At 38.4% G+C, this 21767-nt stretch overlaps 5 protein-coding genes across 9 annotated transcripts in view; 2 read left to right on the forward strand and 3 right to left on the reverse strand.

Moving 5' to 3' along the window:
• Nucleotides 1-200: 200 nt before the first annotated feature.
• On the reverse strand, nt 201-6923 carry LOC113100957 (DNA replication licensing factor mcm2-like). The gene is made up of 16 exons (XM_026265438.1): nt 6791-6923; nt 5860-6044; nt 5243-5415; nt 4876-5148; nt 4574-4793; nt 4257-4464; nt 3757-3891; nt 3041-3232; nt 2868-2961; nt 2530-2780; nt 2255-2381; nt 1958-2070; nt 1348-1590; nt 1069-1251; nt 799-954; nt 201-706 (listed from the first exon to the last, which is right to left on the reverse strand). Exons 1-16 carry the CDS (start codon nt 6794-6796, stop codon nt 596-598), a joined length of 2670 nt encoding a protein of 889 aa, XP_026121223.1. The 5' UTR covers nt 6797-6923; the 3' UTR covers nt 201-595.
• A 391-nt stretch (nt 6924-7314) lies between these two features.
• LOC113100958 (coiled-coil domain-containing protein 51-like) lies at nt 7315-9938 on the reverse strand. 2 transcript variants are annotated; one of them, XM_026265440.1, is made up of 4 exons: nt 9768-9938; nt 9008-9366; nt 8623-8787; nt 7315-8202 (listed from the first exon to the last, which is right to left on the reverse strand). In XM_026265440.1, exons 2-4 carry the CDS (start codon nt 9320-9322, stop codon nt 7423-7425), a joined length of 1260 nt encoding a protein of 419 aa, XP_026121225.1. In that variant the 5' UTR covers nt 9323-9366; nt 9768-9938; the 3' UTR covers nt 7315-7422. The 2 variants fall into 2 exon arrangements, with proteins under 2 accessions (XP_026121225.1, XP_026121224.1); XM_026265439.1 differs by having other exon boundaries at nt 9783-9937.
• A 241-nt stretch (nt 9939-10179) lies between these two features.
• On the forward strand, nt 10180-11087 carry LOC113100966 (translation machinery-associated protein 7-like). Its single transcript, XM_026265457.1, has 4 exons — nt 10180-10280; nt 10538-10593; nt 10753-10840; nt 10925-11087. The coding sequence occupies exons 1-4, from the start codon at nt 10265-10267 to the stop codon at nt 10957-10959; spliced, it is 195 nt and encodes a 64-aa protein (XP_026121242.1). The 5' UTR covers nt 10180-10264; the 3' UTR covers nt 10960-11087.
• A 2-nt stretch (nt 11088-11089) lies between these two features.
• Nucleotides 11090-17015, reverse strand: LOC113100965 (deoxyribonuclease gamma-like). 2 transcript variants are annotated; one of them, XM_026265456.1, is made up of 10 exons: nt 16879-17015; nt 15358-15443; nt 15110-15198; nt 14937-15023; nt 13181-13293; nt 12761-12873; nt 11741-11898; nt 11575-11671; nt 11385-11457; nt 11090-11297 (listed from the first exon to the last, which is right to left on the reverse strand). In XM_026265456.1, the coding sequence occupies exons 2-10, from the start codon at nt 15436-15438 to the stop codon at nt 11293-11295; spliced, it is 816 nt and encodes a 271-aa protein (XP_026121241.1). In that variant the 5' UTR covers nt 15439-15443; nt 16879-17015; the 3' UTR covers nt 11090-11292. The 2 variants fall into 2 exon arrangements, with proteins under 2 accessions (XP_026121241.1, XP_026121240.1); XM_026265455.1 differs by having other exon boundaries at nt 11090-11457.
• The window catches only part of LOC113100964 (deoxyribonuclease gamma-like), a 4946-nt gene continuing 131 nt past the window's right edge, over nt 16953-21767 (forward strand). The window contains exons 1-10 of one of the 3 annotated variants that reach the window (XM_026265453.1): nt 16953-17095; nt 18086-18256; nt 18759-18848; nt 18938-19032; nt 19127-19213; nt 19406-19518; nt 19838-19950; nt 20123-20280; nt 21440-21536; nt 21641-21767. The exon at nt 21641-21767 is cut by the window's right edge and continues 131 nt beyond it. In XM_026265453.1, the coding sequence (XP_026121238.1) occupies nt 18768-18848; nt 18938-19032; nt 19127-19213; nt 19406-19518; nt 19838-19950; nt 20123-20280; nt 21440-21536; nt 21641-21748 (852 nt within the window). In that variant the 5' untranslated portion in view covers nt 16953-17095; nt 18086-18256; nt 18759-18767 and the 3' untranslated portion in view covers nt 21749-21767. The remainder of the gene's footprint in view (nt 17096-18085; nt 18257-18758; nt 18849-18937; nt 19033-19126; nt 19214-19405; nt 19519-19837; nt 19951-20122; nt 20281-21439; nt 21537-21640) is intronic. The other 2 variants (XM_026265452.1, XM_026265454.1) reach the window with 2 other exon arrangements.

Consider the following 21767-nt stretch of genomic DNA (forward strand, 5'->3'; position numbering starts at 1 on the left):
AAAGCACCATCAGTTCAAGACAAACAGTTGCAGTTACCTTTTTGTTTGCAGAAACAAGTTCCAAAAACATTTGCAAATCAAAATTGCGATTTATAAATTGAGAGAGAGAGAGAGAGAGAGAAAACTCAGAATTTTATACGTTTACAACATAGACCTTCAAGGTATAAACTTAAAATAAGGAAAGAAACGGAACTGTGAAATAGTTGCAATTACATTTTTTATATTTTTATTCACGGGTGCAAACAAGCTTCAAGTAGAGATTACGCTACTATAATAATACAAAGCAGTCAATAACAGTTTAAGATTAATTTTTCAGAACATAAACCATACAAAAGTTATTTATTTTTTTTACACCACAAATTCGATAAATGCAGTACTTCTGCAAAACTGACATTAGAGAAATTTCAAGAATGACTTCATCTCACAGTATGAGCCAAGCAGATCACTACAACCGTAATGGCTACGGTAACAAGTTAATTTAAGGACCAAAAACAACGTTCAATCCACGCAACAGCTGCTCCGACAACCGCATGACAGAATATATACAAGTCCAAGGGATTCTACGCAACTGCTTGAACAAATCCATAACAAATGCCTAGAACTGCTGTGCGATCAGCTTTTTCTTGGCATCATGGGAGAATTTGTTAGAGCGGAACAGGTCGCTGTCGTAAAATGAAGACAGGTTGTGGATGTTGATCTGTCGGGCCTGAGGACAAAAAAAAAAAAAGCTCAAATTCGCAAATGACATGTAATATCGTACTTAATGGGGAATTTTAAATTGAAACATTTATTAGATACCTTGTCCACCAGATCCTTCTCAGGGATCTCGATGTTGTCCTGCTGGGCTCCGTAACGGTTGCGCTGATATGCGACCTGCTCGGAAACCAGTTGCTTCAGGATGAAAAGCAACAGCTCGTTGTTGTCTCGTCTGAAGGCTAGATACCGTGCGAACGTCTGTAGAAATGCAATAAATGACTTCAGTTACCAACTTAAGCAGGATAAGAACGAATCCTTGCAGTCGCAAGACATGCGCAGCCATGCACACATGAAAACCAACGCCTTGCTCACCTTCCGCATGCTCCTCATTACACTGAACTTCTGCGTGTCGATGAAGCTTTCCAGCATAACACGGATGGCCATGTTCACGTCGTCCTCCAGCACATAGTCTCGCAGATGCATGCGGGCGTGTGCCTCGGCCATGCGGATCATGGACTCTATGTGACGCACCGTGATTGGGATACTTCCTGTAGCCTGCAAGACAACATACATGATTAAAACTTGCCTTGAATGGCCTGAAAAATGGTGGAACTTCTTAAAATTGCCTTTAGCTATAGATGCTACTCTCACCATAGACTCTCTTCGAAGGTCGCTGTAAATCCGGGCCACCTTGTCCTGGTCCATCTGATTGAGTTTGGGTCGCACGCGCTCTTTGGCATACATGATGTACTTCCTGAGCAGCTCCTGAGGGATGGGTGGGACATCGAAGGTGTTTGGCAGCACCACCTCCTCTAGACTGGCCACGCCCCCTTCTTTGTTGCTTGGGTGATGTTTGATGTGGCTGCCCACCACGAAGCGTGCCAGCATCTCATCCTAAACCAAAGAGAATTATGGGTAAATAGATTGGCAAAGCTTGGGCAAGTCATGTTTACATGACAACAATGTATTAAAAAATGAAAAGTTAGCCTTTTTGATAAGGAATGCTACACCTCGGCATGTACCTATAGACTGAACAGGTCAGTTTTTTTTTACAAACTTGTGTTTCTGTAGTTTACATAGAGACAAAAAGGGGTATTGTTTTCCAAAAACTGCCCTTTGAAAACCGGTTTTCAAATTTTCACATCTTCAGGCCCCCAAAATGCCATTGATGGGTAAATGAATGGCAAAAATGGATAAAAAGTATTACATTTTCAGTTAAAAACACTGTGTTACTCACATCAAAAGACATCAATGGACTTACCTGCACAGGGTCGATGGTGTCTCTTACAATGCACAGAATGTCAAATCGAGAAATGATGGGCTCTGTCAGGTCCACGTTTTCCGAGAACGTGAGTGACGGGTCGTAACGCCCACCTTTTAAGAGAAAGAAAACTCTTAAGAAAAATTACAGCTGCCAAAATCTTGGCTGCGACTTCTAGTCCAGTAGAAAGTAATTAAGAACATGACTGTGCTTTAGATTAACATGCAACAAAGTGCCGATGGCAAAATTGAAGTTATGACCCTCATTAGACTTTCATTAAACGCTCCCAGAACGCACCGATGGGATTGGCGGCAGCGATGACCGTGCAGCGAGCCTGCAGCGATGTGACGATCCCTGCTTTAGAGATGGAGATGCTCTGCTGCTCCATGGCCTCATGGATGCTGGTCCTGTCCTGATCGTTCATCTAAAAAAAAATATATAAACAGCTTCACCCAAGTATTCACCTAAAAATTGCTGGTCCAAAAACTGGTGGAACGGTGCTTAAAAAACTTCTTTAAAGCTACAAACCATTCCCAACTCAACACACGACACCAATTTTAACGTTCACTCACCTTGTCAAACTCATCAATGAGACAGACACCTCGGTCCGCCAGCACCAATGCTCCCGCCTCCAGCGTCCACTCTCGACTCACGGGATGACGTTGCACGTAAGCCGTCAGACCCACGGCGGAAGCACCCTGACCTGTAGTGAAGACCGCGCGACTCGCAACCTTCTCAACGTACTTTAGGAACTGGGACTTGGCTGTGCCTGGATCTCCACAAAGGAGAACGTTAATATCACCACGCACCTTGTGCTTCCCACCTGTTGAGAGAACCAGAAGACGATTGAGCAACTTAAAGGACTCGGACGTGTAAATTAACAGCTTTGAATGGAGCATGAGCAGGATACCTGGATTCTTTGCTTCGCCGCCAAACAGAGCAAGCGCCAAACCACGTTTGATGTCCTCATGCCCATAAATGGAAGGACCAATACTTGCGAAAATCTGTAGAAGGAAAATTAAGCTTAATTTATAACTTTTGGATTTACCTCAGAAGTTCAAGATCAGAAGTTCCCTCGCTCACCCGTTCTCCGATGCGCTCGTCTTTGGACAGCGCCATGATGGCTTTGATGTCTTCATCAGTGAGCTCCGCCACGGCCACGCCCTCATCCTTACGGGCAATGTGATTGGCCAGGATTACAGTAGCGAAGACAGGGAAGCCGTTAGCCATGTTGAGAGAGCCGTCATAGTTGTTGTGGTAGATTCCTGTGAGCTCCTGCAAAAACAAACCATTTTAAGGATATGCAGTATTTAAATGTAAATTCAAGTATTACTTGCAATGTTATATAGTGGAAAGACAAACAAATACACTTTTAGAAGAACATATTGTACTCGAATATTACTTATTGGGATATATATACACACGATGTTGGGGTGGAAGATTAAGCCAAAATAATTAGTGTATTTTATTTAAATTCATATTGAAGCATTATAAACTGTGTAGAAAAATACATTAACATGTAGATGGGTATACTTTACTTGAATATTAGATTTAGATACATTAACAAACATTATAAGATGATGTAGCTCGTGTTGCTCCAGCAAAAATAATACACATTTAGGGACTCTTTTGTACATACATATTAGTTATATGTATTTTTAATGATGCTAAACAAAAATTTTTTTCATGTTTTAATGTTTCCAGGTCCAAATTGACATATTTGGGGGCATGCACTTCTTACATACTTACATTAAAGGAGATTTGATAAATGTTGTATTCATCAGTGTCTGTTGACTCACAATCTCGTCTCCGGGTTTGCAGGTGTCCACCAAGTCGGCCAACAGGATGGCGTCTTTAGAGCGAGGCAGGCGTCCCGCCGCGACTTTGCCAGGGCTCTCCTGAATGGTGATACGCTGGTAGTTCTGGTACACGGTCTGTGAAAAGCAAGAACCTTAGTTTACATCAGAGGGAAAAAATAAACATCTGCTTCCTGTTGTTATGGCAACAAATGGCAAGAATGAGATGGCCAAAGCTGTGCTCTTAAGAGCACATTTACATAAGTAGATAAACAAGGACGCAATTTATTTTCTGAAATGTATTGGTTTATTATTGAATAAGCTTGCAGCTGCTAAATTCTGTTTGGATCTGATAAAATATAGATAAATAAATCTCTCAAAAATGTGGAAATGGTCATTAGGTTTGTTTCAGTTAATAGAAAAATATATGGTTTCTTTCGAAATTTTAAGATTCTGCCAAATACATGTTACACAAATCGCACAGAAATGTTTATCTCACGCACCTGCTCCATGTTAATGTCAAACGGACCGAGTGACTGACACTCGGGACAGGAGCCAGGCTTCACCTCCTGGTTCTGGGACTGGAAGAAGGGTCCCAAGATGAAGTTACACTTGTTACAGTTATATTTCACCATACCGAGCTGCGGCAGAACTCCAGTGCAGCTAGTTACCACACCACTAGTGCGGATCAACTGGTTCAGGTGGAGTTGTCTGAAAAAAATTTACAATTTTAAATAAATATCAATGAATAGAGATCACAGCTGTGCACTGTGTATCTAAAATGTATTACGAAACCCTGAAGACATGAAATTGTTTGTACCGGAGAGATCGAAGTTCTTCGACCAATGGCAGGTTGCCGATGCGGACGTGGATTTCATGCGCGATTCTGTCGTATTTGGGGTACATTGCAAGCACCACCTCTTTGGCAGCTTCGTCGAAGATCTTCAGCATCTCGGCAGGAGCCTCCGGCAGAAAATACGCCAACACATGCTCCCTAGATGCCAACTCTTCATAGTTCACCAATAAACTCTCCTTATTTTCTGTAAAAGTCGTAAAATATCAAGTCAAATCAATGCATCTGGACTATATTACAGTTTTCCCAGACGACCATCCGCCTCCCACCTTTGCACATATCGCTGATGCGCTCTTTGAAGACGTTGTGTCCGTGCTCGTCCACATGAGTGCGCAGGAAGTTCTTGAAGCGGTGGTAGATCTCCAGTCGCGGGGCGGCCATTGAAACCCACTCCCTGACCGTGTGGCCCTTCATGTCCTCAAGGTTCTCAATGCTTTCAATCATCTCTTCATCCTCGCCATCGATTGCGACGCCTTCAGCTGCCCTCTCTGCGAGAACACGCTGCCTCTTCGTTGGTCGTTTGTCATCTTCGTCTTCACTGTCTGTTCATCGCAGAATCACAAACAAGGTTTAACCGAGAGTTTTTTCCTTAAGTGGCTTGCGCTAAAATTATGTTTCGATGACTAGAGCACCCACCGTACAGAAGTCCACGTCCAATGCGGCCCATACCAAGTCCCTGTTCTCTGTCGCGCCGTCTCATGGCCGCTTCAGCTTCCGCCCGAGCGCCGGGGGAAAGTTCACTGAGATCTTCATCCTCATCCAGACCCTCCTCTTCGTAGCGATCCAGTTCTGGGATAACACGGTAGTCTCTGCAAAAATACAGTAATAAATTTTGCTGGTTAGCTGTATTTCCATCCAAAGTTAACTTGGATATCGCATTAATCGTTTGCATGTAAAGCACCGTTTTCATCCCATGAAATCAAGTGAACAAAACTGCCAATGCCCTTGTAAATCAAAACAAATTTTGATAAAAATAAGAGTTGCTGCAACTGAGGAACCCATTAATAGCTTGTTTCCTACATAATGCAATAATAAGCAACGCCATGTGGACTAATAATTTCATACACCTGATGTTTGGAAATGCAATTGGGTGTTTTAACGCACCATCCCAAAATTTGCATAACAATAAGGAAGCGGTCAGTATATATTTTATATCACTGCATCAGGATATAAAGTCTACATATTGTATTTCTTTGGGTTATTACCTGCAAGCCACCCTAAAGATGCCCCCCATCAGAAGCACAGTCTCTCACCTCTCCATCCCATCTCCGATCAGCTCCTCTCCGTCTCCGTCCTCCTCATCAGGAAGTGTGTCTCCCAGAAGCCCCTCGGACTCGTCCTCAAACGGGGGCAGATCTCGGCCGGGGCTGGAGGTCAGGTCACCCCGCCGCGAGCCACGACTGGGGCTGGTGGCCATGTGAAACGACTCTGATGAATCCTGTTTTGGAACAAACAAACAAAAAAAGTCAAGCCTTTGCACTAGAATTTGAGGAGAAAGGCCCAATGTCAATGAGGAAGATGCATGTGTAACTAGCTCAAGCTGAGGTAAAAATACTGAAATAACAGAATAAAATGGAAACCAAGCATCACAATAACTTCTGAAAAACAAACCTGTCATTCTGCCAATGTGGCAGACACTGAATCTCTACTAGTACACATAGCCTTTATAAAGCTACCATATTATTTGAGAAAATCTATAATAACTTGTAACAACTGCTGAACCACAACAAAGAAAATAGTTTGAACCACGTGGGACCTTTTTAGCCCAGCATAACTCTTCGACAGACACGATTATTAATATATTTATATGAATACAGTATGTCATAATTCGATTTTTAGTAAAATTAAGACCACACATTTCTATTATATTTATATAATTAACATTTCCCCTAATCAATTATTTGACAGTTACGGTTGTGACAAAAATGTTTACAATACAGAAATCGAATTGAGATCACAGCGTATGTTTAAATGTGAACGCATATTAGTTAATGTTTAGTGCATTGCGTTAATTGTAATATCAAGACCAGTACATTTTAACTTTACTAAGACAATCCTACAAGACAAGCAAAGCACGCATAATTTCGAACACGTTTGTAAGCTTACGATACTTTAAAACATATCTGAGCTATCTTTTGAACTATCTTTTTAAATAAACATAATATTACACAGAAATACACTCACCGCCATCTCCTCACGTCCGTGTCGAACAGCAGCAAGTCTGTAAACTAGTTTTTTCCCGGGAAGACTTTTCGCGCGAAATGCTCCACGTGACCACAAAGCGCGCGAAGCGCTATGAATATGTAGCGAGAAAGAGTCTCTGAGCGCTGTGATTGGTTCGGAGGCAAACACGTCATTCCGAGCTGAACGTTCATTGGTTTGACGCGTGAAAGTAAGCGGAAGTTGATAGGAAAAAACTACAAAAAGCACAATAATAGGTTCACATTTTCTGTTAAATAAAATAATCAGTCGGATCTACAGTGAAGACTCACATAAGTGGCAAATTATGTGACTCCTCATAGTTCTTTAGTCCACAGTTTTTTAAGTTTATAATAATACTTTTTTTCTTTTTTACATTTTCTAAAGAAAACATGAGTGGTGTTTCTTTGTGGAACGGATATCATTAAAATTATCACGTTCTTAAGTACAATATGTTATTTGGTTTAGTATGAAGAAGTACACAAAGAATGTACATACAACAATGAAACTAAGTATTGACAATATTTAATCAAGCCTCAGACAATACATTGCACTCTTAAGTTACATTATTCTCTAGTGTATTAATTGGCCCCTAAAGTGCACAGTCTGCATACTTTTCAAGTTCCTCTTAACAATATATACAGAACTGGCACAGTCACAGCAAACGCAGCACAGGTCAGGACTGTATTGTATAGACTTGTTTTGTTGATCTGCGCCTCCAGTCTTTTCTCTGTTTGACCGAGGCCTTGAACGACTGTCTCTGTATCGCATACAAAAAGCTGCGCATCTTGGGTTTGAATGACTGGCTTCTCCGTGGGACGGTACTGAAGGGTCTTCTTGACTGCCTGCAACTCCGTCTCGACCTTCCCGACATTCTCCTCCAGCTGTTCCAGATGTGGTTTAAGGCTTTCAATGAGCCCTTGGGCTCTTTGGCTGTGCTGGAGAATCTCTCGGATCGCTTCTTCTGAAGCACTGGATGCAGAAGTTGGGACGACGGCAGCTGCTGGCGAGACAAACGCTGGTTTGACTGTTTTCACATCTTTTCCGCTGCCTTTCAAAGCCATCCTGAGTGAGTCGATGAGGATGCGGAGTTCGTCTTGTTGTGTTTTGTGCATGCTGGCCTGGTCCTTGATGGCTTCCTGAAGACTCACCGGTCCCTTCTGGGCCTCCAGCAACAAACTCTTGAGTTCCTGCAAACGCACCCGGTTTATATAAGTCGAACCCATCACGCCAATGACAGCGCCCAACACTGAACCAATAACAGACCAGTTTTTGGTCCGTTCAGCCCTGGTCCGCTCTTTCTCGTGGCTGCCTCGCACAGCAGCAGAGAAAAGCGCAAACTTCTCTCGCTCGCCGCCTTCTGCATTCTCATAGGCCGTTCTGAGACGCCGTTCTTCCTGTAAACGAGAAAAGATAGGTAAAATATTGTGCAATCCATATATGTATGGCTGGGCAATATAAAATGATAATAATAATTGTGATATAAATTTACTTTATAAAACAATAACAAGAGTTTGATACAGTGATTATGCACCAAAAGCATAACAAATCAGTCATACTCATGTGATCTGTGTCACACGGACCATTTATATGCTCGGCTCAAACTCCAAATGGCAGCGAAGAGCGAGTTTACTAGAATATTGGTCACGTGACACTAAAAAGCACTGTATGATCCAGAGGGAAGTGCTTGAATTCAGAAAAGAACACAAATGATTTAATCTAGTTTAAACCCAGATTAAATAATATGAAAAACTTTATTGTAAATTATAATCTTTTTGAATTTATCGTTCCCATATACATTACTAGATCCAACTCACCTGCAGTAACTTATGTTCCAGTGTGGCTAACTCTAAATAATGTGCTTCTTCACGTGACACGCGGTCCAAACGGTCCCTCACTTCCTTCAGCCGAACTTGGAGAGCCTCCAGGCTGGCGTGAGCTTCTCTGACGATTCCTCTGGCGACCATGAAGGCCTTTTCGGCCTACCAGCAAAACATAATACAGATTATACTCTCACTTAAATACATCTAACAGTAGTTTGCATGCACTCATTTTTGTCAATTGTAATGAAATGAAAAAAAAAATGAATCCAATTGAGAAGTAGAGGTGGGTCTACATTAAAATATGGTTGGCAACCTCAGGTGTCTAATGGATTATTTGGATACATGCAAACATAATCTTTTTTGGGTCATCAGTCATTACCTCTGTGACATTGGACTGAGCATCTCGGACTTCATTAAGCCCGACAAACTCCTCATATCTCTCCCACCAGTAGTTGACGCTCACTGTTGCGGTTTTCACCGCATTTCGTCCCCACTGCCTTCCCAGCTCTCCTGCATATGTTAACACAGACGCTGTGCGCTCCTTAACAGATGTAATTTTATTCTGCTCATCTTTGGGACCTTGCTGCTGGGTGCAATAGGTTCTGTGGAGGTTCCATTGGACCGGACCGGACACCTGGTGTCGATAGAGACACATGGAGCCGCTTGGAAATACAGTTTTCGCTCTGAACCTCATTGAAGAGCCTCATATGTGGAGCCAATGCACGTCAAATAGGCAACCTGTAAACATACAAAAAATGCTTCATATTTCATGAAATGATTCATAGGGTGGTTTCTAGGTTTATCTGCATTGGCAAAACATGTACAAGAAGCAAAAACATAAAATAGAGAGGCTAACCATGATAAATCTAGACTAAATAGGACATTTACTTAAAATTAGTTTCGGATTCAGTTTGCATTTTTGCGAGTCAGAAACACAACATAAATTAAAGTTGTCTATGTTGGTCATTTACATGTGAATTACACATAAAAATCATTAGGTTTAAAGTAAGTGACGCTGATTTTGCTGTTATATATGTGTACCGAAACAGTTTTTATAAATTCATTTAATCTGATTGTCGAGCGGATGAATGAATCGGCAAACAATGTTTACAGTTCTGAATTAATTTCAGGACACGAACCAACAAAACTCATACCAGCGACTCTCCGTTTCGATACGTCTCTGCTCTGGTCAGTTATTTCTCATGTTTACAGTCTGTATTGTATATAAAATATCTGTCTAGTTTCCTGAAATATCATTCTGCGGCACGACAGCATTTTTCTTCAGGCACTGGCTGGTACTCTTTTCAATAGATTCTTTTAACGATTCAATTGAATCGATTCGCAAATCATTTGTTAAGAACTCGACTATAAGATTTATTTACACAGCATTAACCACAAAAAAACAACAGCGGGGAGATAATAATATCGAGGAGGGTAAAACGTTTCCAAGTCCTCTAGGAACTCCACGACTCGTACGAATCAAATTAGCTAATGATCCAGTTCATTTCCACTTACCGTCCGAACGAACCGATTCGCCAAGACATATCAGGCACTTTACAGGAGCACTACATCCGGGTAACCGCTGGGGTCCTGACAGCGCGGGCGAATAAATCGTTTGCTAAATATTCAGAGCAGCATGTCTGGAAGAGAAGGTAAAAATCTAATAAAATACAAAGACCGTTTTATAATATTGTAGAACGTATTATGGAATAAAAAAGAGAATTTAGATAATGTTTTCCCGGGTCTTTGACTTTCAGATTGTAAACTCGTCGATTATTAAACATTATATTCAGCATTAGCAGTTTTTAATGTTACGCTGAAAATCTATTTAAAATCATTATTAACTTTAATAAATGTATTATCTTTACATATTGATGTTATAATGGTATCCAAATACTTATTTCTGCAGGAGGTAAAAAGAAACCCCTCAAGGCTCCCAAAAAGCAGTCGAAGGATATGGACGATGTAAGTTAACTTCTAATGAAGTGTTTTTCTACATAAACTCTGAGAAGAGAACGGTTTGTGCATAGATAAGCTGCTTCAAAAGAAGTTATGACTTCAGAATTCAGAATTCAGAAATAATAATGCTTTGTGCATTTTCATAACTTGCATTCATTTCTACAGGAGGACATGGCTTTCAAACAGAAACAGAAAGAGGAGCAGAAAGCAATGGAACAGTTGAAAGCCAAGGCTTCTGGAAAAGGACCTTTAAGTATGAGACATTAAGCCACCAAACAATCTTCCTATATAGTTTTTTGCAGACAATAAACAATTCTGTTTTGTTTTCTTTCCATAGCTGGAGGTGGAATCAAGAAGTCTGGGAAGAAATGAATGTGTGTTCGTGTATATTTACTTGACTTTTCAACCAACTCATAACTTGGGTCCACAGTGGCAGCGTAAAACTTTTTTTTGGTAGTTTATATTTCTCTTGAAGAGGAATAAAGTTTGTAATGACTGTACATTTTGATTTTTAGATGTTTAATGTCTTTGTGAAATGTTCATGTGACAGTCAAAGCTCATGAAAAATAACTACAACATTGACACATTTCAAGCAGATTTCAGTCCCATGTACACAAATCACAAAAGTGTTAATCTTATCCATCTCATCTCTGGAGTCGTACTTTTCTTGTCCAAGAATGTTCCATCTCACAATATCATCTTTGTTCAACCTAAACAACAACAACAACAAAGAAATTGATGTTATTTAATTTTTTATGTATAGTATCAGTCATTAAGCTGCTCTTCATGTGTCTTACGTTGACGTTTAAGCTGTTTTCGGTTTTTCTTCAGTTCCACTTCTACTGGATAGTGGTCACTCACTTTCAGCGCCTGTGAAGACATTAAATCTGTGTGATAAAAAACTATAGCTACAGTTCGGTAATAATTTGTGTCTTTATGGTAAGTCTGATTAAATATCAATTAAAAAGTAAAATGATTCTTGTTTACATCCTCCTCTTTCAGTTTGTAGGCCTTCTGGAAGTTGAAAGGTTTTGCCGAATTTGGAACGACAGCATTCAGCATATCCTCTCCGTATATCACGATCCTGTGCATGAACACGTCACTTAAAATCATATTTCTTTTTTTTATTTAGTTTTTTACACTGAGTAATTACCGGTCGTAAGTGTTGTCGTTTTTGTTGCTGGCTGTGGTGTCCACATCATCCGTGATCAGCCAGTGGAAGTCCTCGTCACTTCTAATGCGTATCGTTTTCATTTCCTTACCAGACACGTAACTGCCGTCTGCATTGAAGTCCCCCAAAATCATGATGTTCTGTGTGGATGAACAACATTTTTTTTAAGTTTGTAAATGCAAAAATGCATGGTATGTGATTGCACAAGGTTCACCCAAAAATTTTAATTGGTTTAAATTGTATTCACTCTCAGGCCATCTAACATGTAGATATGTCTGGTTCTTCATCAGATTTGGAGAAATGTGGCATTGTATCACTTGCTCACCAATGGATGCTCTGCATTGAATGGGTGCCTTCAGAATGAGAGTCCAAACAAGATATAAAACATCCAAGTTATCCACACAACTCAAGCCCAACGATTCATGTCTTGTAAAGTCATATGCCGCTTGTAAGAAACAAATCCATCATAAAGGTGTTTTCACTTCAATTAAAAGTCCATAATAGTCAATAATACTGCTTTCATCAGTGCAAAAGTGATTTAATCTGAATCAGGAGAGAAATATGCACAGATTGACCACCATTTACAAGCAGAAACCGTTCTAAACAAACATGTTGACAGATTTTGATGTGAGAGGAAAACATGGCTTTGACTTTCATCACTGGAGGAAGCTTTATTATGAATTTCGGATCACAGTTTGAAGTTAAAATGTCTGGATGGATTTGTTTCTTACAAATGCACATCTTAATGCTTTTCAAGACATTAACTGATGGACTGGAGTGGTGTGGATTATTGTGATGTTTTTATCATCTTTTTGGACTAGGCACCCATTCATTGCAGAGCATCCATTAGTGAGCAAGTGATGCAATGCTACTTTTCTCCAACTCCGTTCCAATAAAGAAACAAACTCCTCAACATCTTTGATGGCATACATTATCAGCAATTTTTGTCTCAACCAATGGTTGACCGTCATTAAGGTATTATAGTTGCTTATAAGGTTTTACATCAGTCTTCCATTTCGTCTTGACATTCTGAAACACGTCATACAGTTCGTCAAGTTCCTTCACTGAATCTTCAGGCTTGGTGTGGACGGGCATCAGCACCAAATCTTCCAACACTGCAGAGACATGAACATGAGTAAGAATTACAATAATTTATCTCCACACACACCCTCGGTCACAGCCCAAGCTGGGGATTAATGTAAATTACTGAGTCATTGGTTTCATTTGTCTTTCTGTCAGCTGCGTAAAGTGGGATTTGAGTTATTATACAATACAAGGAAACAATAAACATGTTTTTTTCCTTTTGCAGCACAGATTCAAAGTTAGAGCCAGTAAAATTACACCGCATTGTGCATTAATGTATGAAAAATCATGAGATTCTTTCACCAATAATGTTATACATGATAATATGTTGTGCTTTACCTGTTTTATGACATTTGAATCTGAGAACATATGGTTCTCTGGCAAAAGCATCTTCATCTCCAGGCTGATCGTCTTGGTATTGGTAAGACCCAACCAAATCCACCAGGTCATCCCTTTATGTTTAAAACAGACAATGTAGTTAAAAAAGAAACAACCTGAAGGGTTAGTCTGTAAATATTTAAACCTTTACTTTCGCTGAGGTCCACCTGTAATGTTTGCACAATGTTTACGTGCTAATACAGTAATAAATTAGTTTTTATGACCGTTTACGATTCTCTGATCTTTAGAATTCCAGCCTGTTTTATGTTTTTATTGTCACTGTGCCTTTACAACAAAGTAAACAATGCTCAAAGTGAACAGGCATGGCAAGTTTTTTAATTTAGAATTAGAGCCATTGAAAAATGCATTTATTAATCAGACATAAGAAATTGGCAGAGATATAGACATTATTCAGTGCTGCGCCGTTTCCCTGTATTACATTTTTTAAAGGAATGCAAATGAGACAGGGACTGAACTACAGTGTTTTTAATGTATTTTGCTTTTTAACAATGTAGCTATCAATCGTTCAGCTGATGAAACATATTTTAAAAAACTTCTGGAAGAGGAAAAAACAAAACATTTTGGGAGAGTGGGGTAAGTTCAGCCAGTGGGTAAGTTGACCCACCCCCAGTAACTATCATGTGACCATGTATTTTAGAACCAGCCATAATTTCTGGCAGAAGTGTCATTCCTTTTGAAGTAAAGGTCTTTAGGTTTGTCAAAATACAATTTTTGCGTAACATGTAATGGCTGTTGCATCAAAGCAAATTTATCCAGGTCTAAAAGTATTTATGTATATAGGTGATTTAGCCACAAAACCATGAAAATCATTTGGATAAATATTAACCTGAATAAGTAAGCTAGCTAGTTTAATTATAATTGTTATTATTTTTTAAATGGCAGCTGTGCATTTAATTGAGCAGGTATTTTCCTTAAAACACTTGTGGTATGACACAACTAGTTTAGTGCATCATATTATTTGTAGTTTATTTGATAGTGACAGTGTACAAGTGCACCAAATCGTCATCTGATAAGAACCAGATGATTCTCATCAGATATATCTTTCCACCTATAGACAGTATTGGTATGTTTGACACTCCAGAAAAGCTTTCATGCCAAGAACCTGTTGACTAAAATGTTTATCAGTTTCAGTGACATTGATTCCTAATTCAGTTTTTATTTAATTTTGCTCAATAAACTCTGTTTAGTCTGATTTTGGGAAGGTTACGTCTTATTGTTTCAGAAATAAATGGGTCAGTTTACACCCATATGGTGCATCTTACCCACCAACTTGGATCAACTTACCCCTAAGCCAGGGGGGAAACTTTATTTTTATAAGAAGTCATATGTTTAGAACCTTTTGTTATGGATGCAGTCTTAAAGAATTCAAATGGCAGGAAGTATCCTGAAAGGACTTTAGATATTTTCACTGTACTTCTGACTCATTTCCCTTATCTCGAGGGAACATTCATTCCTGGCTGTAAAAATAAAACCTCCAAACAATCGTTATGGAATGTTCGGTATAAGTTCCTTTTAAGTTATCGCAAAACAACTCCCTGCAACGGTCTGTTTTCCAAAACAATCTGCAATCTTCTTTTTTGGTTTCCAAAAACTAACCAAACTGGAATGTTAGGGAGTGTTGAGTGTTTGTTTCAGCCTCGTTTTGACCAATTAAAATTTCTACCCTGACATAAAGGGTCTAAAATGACACTGTTACCTGTAAAGGAACATAAACTGTTCCTTGTAGTTTCCTCTTCCCAGGCGTGTGCTGATCTCCAATGTGTAATGATGCGTCTTGTTGAACCTGTTGATGAGTAGTCAGTCGTGGTTACCTAAATCATGTAATAACAGGGTTTTAAAGAAAAAAACAAACAAACCTGTTTGACTCACTTATTCAGCTCTTCAAGAAAATTATCCACTGAATCTCCGCTAGAATCCACCACTTCTAGAATAACAATGATGTCATAGCGAGACACAATCTGAAGAAAGGGAGCGATGAAAACACAAACCCATCAGCATCATCAGACTGCACAAGCAGCTTCTCCCCAGAAAGGATTATGAGAAATTACGATAGATGTCATGTAACAGACTCATTCAATAGGAGGTTAACTGTCCAAACTGTCATGGATGGGCCTCACCTTGATCAGGGTTTTCAGCACAAACGGATCTGAGAGTTTAGATTTCCCAAATTTCTGGATGTTGAAAGCGGCGACCTTCATGATGCCTGATGAACATGAAAGAAACCAAATGAGTGATTTATAATGGTGCTTTCAATGAAACTAATGGTAAATGGATCTAATTTATGGCCATACCTATGGCAGTCATGACATTTACACATTCATGAAAGGCTTTATTATGCAACATTCAACAAATGAAGTGAAACACTCTTTCTTCTTTTCTTAAAAAGCTGTTGCGGATTATTTTTAAAGCAATTACAAGTGGAAGAACTTGTTTCAGGAGTTGCCAGAGCTTCTTAATAAGAGTTTGAGATCAACAGATGGTTAAAACAACAGCTTAAATGTTGTCAAAAAAGGTAAATTTGATCTAGTGTAGAAGGCAAATGAAATTCTAAACCCAGACAGAGGAACATGTATATATTCATTCACAGATGCAACCAGATGAATGCAGCAGTTTGACTAAACAAGAAAGACCATTTTAGTGACTTTTTTCGGCCCAATTGGTGCAGAGGGTCATTATGCCCAGAGGGTTTCTATATGGCTCTCTGTGAATGGGACAGAAATTAGTTCCAGTGCTCGGACGTTCCTATACAAGGAACATATGGACGACAATCTGTCATGAACATGACACCACCATCGGAAACCTTATTTGTGGCAATGACTGTAATTCAGATCCAATGTCATGGATTTAAACAAAGAGTTTTCACATTCCATCTCATTCAACACACAAGCGAAGACAAGTTTGGGGGCTTCATTTTCCGGCTTCCAGTTTGTGGGTGTGACTGAGAGTATTCTTTTTTACATTCCAAAAAAAAAAAAAAAAAAAAAAAGGCATACATTTTTTTAATATTTTACCAAATAACATGGCAGGAATATAAAAAACACAAGAAGCTTGTTTGATTCTCACAATGCAAAAAAAAAAAAAAAAAAAAATTCTACTATAAAGATCTAAACCTTCTTGAATCAAGATAAATATACTTAAGCAATATGACGGTTAAAAAAAAGTCTTGTTTTCGAAGAAATGTATAAAAATTTTGTTTGTTTTTGCTTAAAAGAAGAAAAATTACGTTGTTTTCCCTTTTAATTAAGATTACTTCTCTTATCCCATAGGGAGATGTTTTTTTTCTTGATATTTATCAAGTAAAAGTCAGCTAAGATTTATTTTATTTGTTTGCAGTGCAAATGCTTGGATTAAGTTATCTGGACACTTTTTAAAGAATTTCTAAAAAATTACGATTATTTAGTCCCAAGAACAAAACTTAACTTACACCAAATATTATATATATATATATATATATATATATATATATATATATATATATATATATATATATATATATATATACACACAATATTCTAAATTTAAACGCCAAACAAGGTTGGAATCTAAAACACAAGAACCTAATCTTGAATCTGTGGTGTTTTTAAATGGTACAAATTAAGATAAAGATTTAAGGACTGAGAGAACATATCTTAACTTACCCAAGTATCGGTCTGTAGATGGACTAAAGAAAAGGACTGTGGAGATTCATAAAAACTGCAGCATTGCTTATATTGGACACCTGTGACATGATTGGCTTGACGCAGGAACCAGTCGAGTGATTTGGCCCAGCCCCAACATGGACATCCCTCAAAACAACAAAACAGTCCCTCCCTCTGGGCAAACATTAACTCGGAAGTGGAAGGCTAAAGAGTACAGGTGAGTACAGACAATACAATCATCCTCATTACAGCCACAACACATTTTAAGATGCACTGCAAGGTTGAGAAATAAATCCCATGTTGGACAGAATGAGATCTTTATGTTCTTCGAGAGCAGAGTAAACCTGTAAAGTAAGAAAGAAGCGACAGAACCTGTTTCCATCAGTCAGGTGTAACATGAAGCTGTCTGATGCATTGTTCTTATTTTTGGAAATATATAGAAACTGGATTACAAATTCTGCATTTGAAGGTAGTAGCTAAATCAAGGAGACATTGTCTTAGACATTAATTAAAGTGGATGTTTGTTCAATTATTATAACTTAAAGCATACGTTCAGTGTCAAAGTTGCTTTGTTTTCATCGAGATGGATTCATGTCGAGACAATCCAGTTGTATTGTTATTTCTGCTTGAAATGCATTCAGTGCCTTCATAGTGAGCCAAAAACAACATGTCAGCTACAACAGGTTTGAGGAATTTAAACAATAACACAAAAATGAATCTCAGGAAAATGGCGGGAAATGTATATTCAGGTTTAGACCGAAAGATCAGTCGTGTTAATGTACAGCAAAGTTATCACTTTAAACTATTACATTTTTTAAATACAGTAGAGTGCTGCCAAAACACTGCATTATGGGAAACCAAAGTCAAGATTCATTATGAAGTCACTTGTTTTAAGGGAATATGTAGTTTGCAATGCATATAGGGAAATCAGGTGGTTTTGAGGTCAAAGCTAGTGACATTTTATACCATGCTTTAAAAAAAATAAAAATAAAGAGTGCATTAAGTGCTTCTGCATGTTTGAGTCTGAACTGCACAATTATCCTGATGGGTGTGGTGTCACAAGTGCAAATTCATTCAAAAAGTCCCTTGTTTTTGACAGTCAGCTCAACTTATCTTTAAAGCCATGGCTATATGGTTACCTCTAGTCGTCAAGCCTATTGTAAATAATTCTACAACCAATAGATTTTCTGTTTTCAATTGTTTTCAGTCTCTATAAATTCCCCATTTTACGAGACAACTGTGCCACAGAAACACAATCTGATTTAAAACAGGAAGTAGGCATGGGCTGTTGTTCAAATGCCATTCATTATTCACTAGCTGCCTAACGGACAACACTGGAAAACAATTGGAGTCTTCACAGCAAACAAAAGCAGCTTCGGTAAGAGCTGATTATCTGTTTATTTATTCATATTAAAATAAATGGAAATACATAACATTTTTAGCTTGTATTAAATAATAGAATATAAGCTAGATCAAAAGTGATCCTTAAATGTGTTAATATGCTGTTTTTCCACTTCATATTGGAGCTTCTTTCAAATCTTAGATGAATTTATTCAATTAAAACGAATTTTGTGTTGTTTTGAGTACATTTTGCTTTCGAAGTCTTGGAACGAAGTATTTCCTTTCTGTCTCTAAAGGACCTCCAATCAAAAAGTTCTGCGTAATCTGACATTTCAGCTGTTAATAAACTATATGTACTTCCTGTGAATGAACAATGCATCCTTGAACTGTCTGCTAAACTTCCTTGGGCATTTTACAATAGGAAACTGGTATAGAAATGCATTAAAAGTTTGTTTGCGTAATGTAGCGAACAGACCTGAAAACATCCAGTGTTTCTTGTCGTGAAACTCAATTTGCGATGTTTTTCTGGTCTTCTGAAGGTGGACACAATGAAGATCGCATCTTTTAACATCAGACGTTTGGGTCCAAGCAAACTGGCAAACAAAAATATTGTAAATTATCTTATAAAGGTGAGTTTATTATCTGATTGTTTAAGAAAATCACACAATAAAAGCTCACAGGAAGTTATTAAAACAGACCACAACACTCTTTCCCTCAGATCTTCTCTCGGTACAGTATAATCATTCTTCTGGAGGTGGTGGACAAATCGGGCAAATCTATAGACAAATTTCTGCAGGAGCTCAACAGCACTGGGTCTGTATGAACCATCAGAGATAGTCTTCACCATCTCTAGCTCAAAAGTCTAAACTTAGCCCAAATTTAACTAACTTTTTCTCCCACTATTAAGAGCTAACAAGAAACGCCCTTTCACAATGGTCGGAAGCTCCAGGCTGGGACGGACTCTTTATAAGGAGCAGTTCGTCTGTTTCTACAGGTACAACAATTGGAAATTAGTAAAAATGAATATATTATCAGCATAAAAATTGGAGCAAAAAACAAAAGCATTGAATCATGCTTTCTTTACATTTTGTAGCATGTGACGCATCTTAATGAACTTGGATATTCAATTCTGAATGAATAGTAATTCATATTGCATGGTACATTTTTTTGCTCATTTCTTATACAGAGAAGATGAGGCTGAACTGGTTGACACGTACCAATACGAAGACAATCAAGTGGGTGACGAGGACGCTTTCTCTCGAGAGCCTTTCATCATGCGTTTCCACTGTAAACACACAGGTAACGCTTCAATTTCTGCTTCAACCTAAAAGTTTTCAGTGGCGGCATGATTTATATACTTCACCCAAAACGAAAAGTCTGGGACTCATCCACATGCCATCTAGTGCAATGGCATCTAGTGTCTTCTGTGCAATGGGAATAAATGGGATTAAGGAGCTTTCAACTTCATCAACAGTGAACTAATTTAAGAAACTGTTCAAAACTGAAGGACGTATTCACCCGTTTCATTGCAATTCCATGCTTTTACACAACCGGTAATATTTCAGGAGGTTGATGATGTGCTCAATCATTGCTAATTGTTTTTGTCCGTCTCTTTCAGTGCTGAAAGATTTGGTGCTGATCCCCGTTCACACAAAGCCTAAAGACTCACAGAAGGAACTGGACGAACTGTACGACGTCTTTCTAGAGGTCATAGATAAATGGAACACGGATGTGAGTCTAATCCTATGCAACACATTTCAGAGAAAATGTCATTTAATTGTTTTGGTTAAAGCAAAATGCAAGAATGTGACACATTGACCATAGTTTATCTAATGTGGAGATATGTGTAAAACATTTTGTCCAACTTAAATTTTGGACAAACATTGATTACACTGTTTCACAGAACGTCATGATCCTTGGCGACTTCAACGCGGATGGCGCTTACGTCTCTAAGAAGAAGATGAAGGCCATCAGGATCCGCACCGATCCCGATTTCCATTGGCTGATTGGAGACGATGTGGACACCACAGTCATTGAGTCCAATGACAACACCTACGACAGGTGAGGCAGAAGAAATATAAGTAATGATTTACTCACCCTTCATCTGCTGCCTTGATCCAATCCAAAAAACAGCAGTCTGCAATCCGAGCCCCAGTTATATTTCTAACATGCACTACTTATAACAACACCACAAAAGTGACCCTGGACCACAAATCCAGTCTTAATAGTCAATTTTTTGAAATTGAAATTTATACATAATTTGAAAGCTGATAATTAAGATTTCCATTGATGTATGGTTTATTAGGATCGGACCATATTTGGTCGAGATATTATTCTAAAATCTGGAATCTGAGGGTGTAAGTAAACCTAAATACTGAGAAAATCACCTTTAAAGTTGTCCAAATTAATTCTTAGCCATGCATATTATATATCAAAAATTAAGTTTTGATATATTAACAGTAGGACATTTTCAAAAAATATCCTAATGATTTTTGGCATAAAATAAAAATCAATCATTTTGACCCATACAATGTTTTTTTGGCTGTTGCTAAAAATATACCTCAGAGACTTAAGACTGCTTTTGTGGTCCAGAGTCACAAATGTATTCAGAATTATCACTTTGATGCATGTAGTGTAGACAGCACAGTACAGCGCAACAACAGTTGCACCAAGTGTGCGAGAAAATGCAAGGCTGTGATGGATAGACTTGATATACAAACAGCTTGCCCCAACCCAAACCCTTTTTTGGCTTTGAAAAATACTGCCAGGAATGGATTTACTATATACATGCAGTTAGACATTAGTGGTGAAAATGCTACTTTTGTGTCTGACTTGTTGAATATGCATTGGTAAGTTTTAGTCACTTTCTTGGATCCATGTAAAAGGGGATTTTTTAAATAAAGTTGTCATCTGTCTGTATGTGAAACATAAAAAAATGTGAAATAATAACTATACTGTTGATGTGTAAATGTCAGTGATAGGGGTAGCACATTACAAGTAACGCGAAATAAGATTACTTTTTCAAGTAACAAGTAAAGTAATTAATTCCTTTTTATTTTAGATGAAAATATCTGACAGATTTATAGTATATATAGTGATAGTATTCATCAAAATGATTTAAAACTTTCCCAAACACTGATAAATGTACCTTTTAAAGGACAGTTCAGTCTGCCAGTCAAGTGAAGGCGAATGTTGATGACAAGTATTTTTTTCTTTCTAGGATTGTGGTGTATAAAGACGACATGTTGAAAGCTGTTGTGCCAAAGTCTGCAAAACCTTTTAACTTTCAGCAAGCCTATAATCTTTCAGAGGAAATGGTGAGTGTATTAATTACAGTACATATGTCAATTTTTGAAATGGGAATTTGAGGTTTGCATAGATATAAAGTAAATAATATATTGATATGATTGATCTACGGCAGGCCCTGGAGATCAGTGATCATTACCCAGTGGAGGTGAGTCTGAAGAAGTCGTCCGCGGCAAAGACCAGCGGCAAAGCCAAAACCAAAGCACAAAAACGCAAAGCATGATGGGATACCAATCTTAACT

This window comes from Carassius auratus, unplaced genomic scaffold, assembly GCF_003368295.1.
Source record: "Carassius auratus strain Wakin unplaced genomic scaffold, ASM336829v1 scaf_tig00217432, whole genome shotgun sequence".
Lineage (NCBI taxonomy): Eukaryota > Metazoa > Chordata > Actinopteri > Cypriniformes > Cyprinidae > Carassius > Carassius auratus.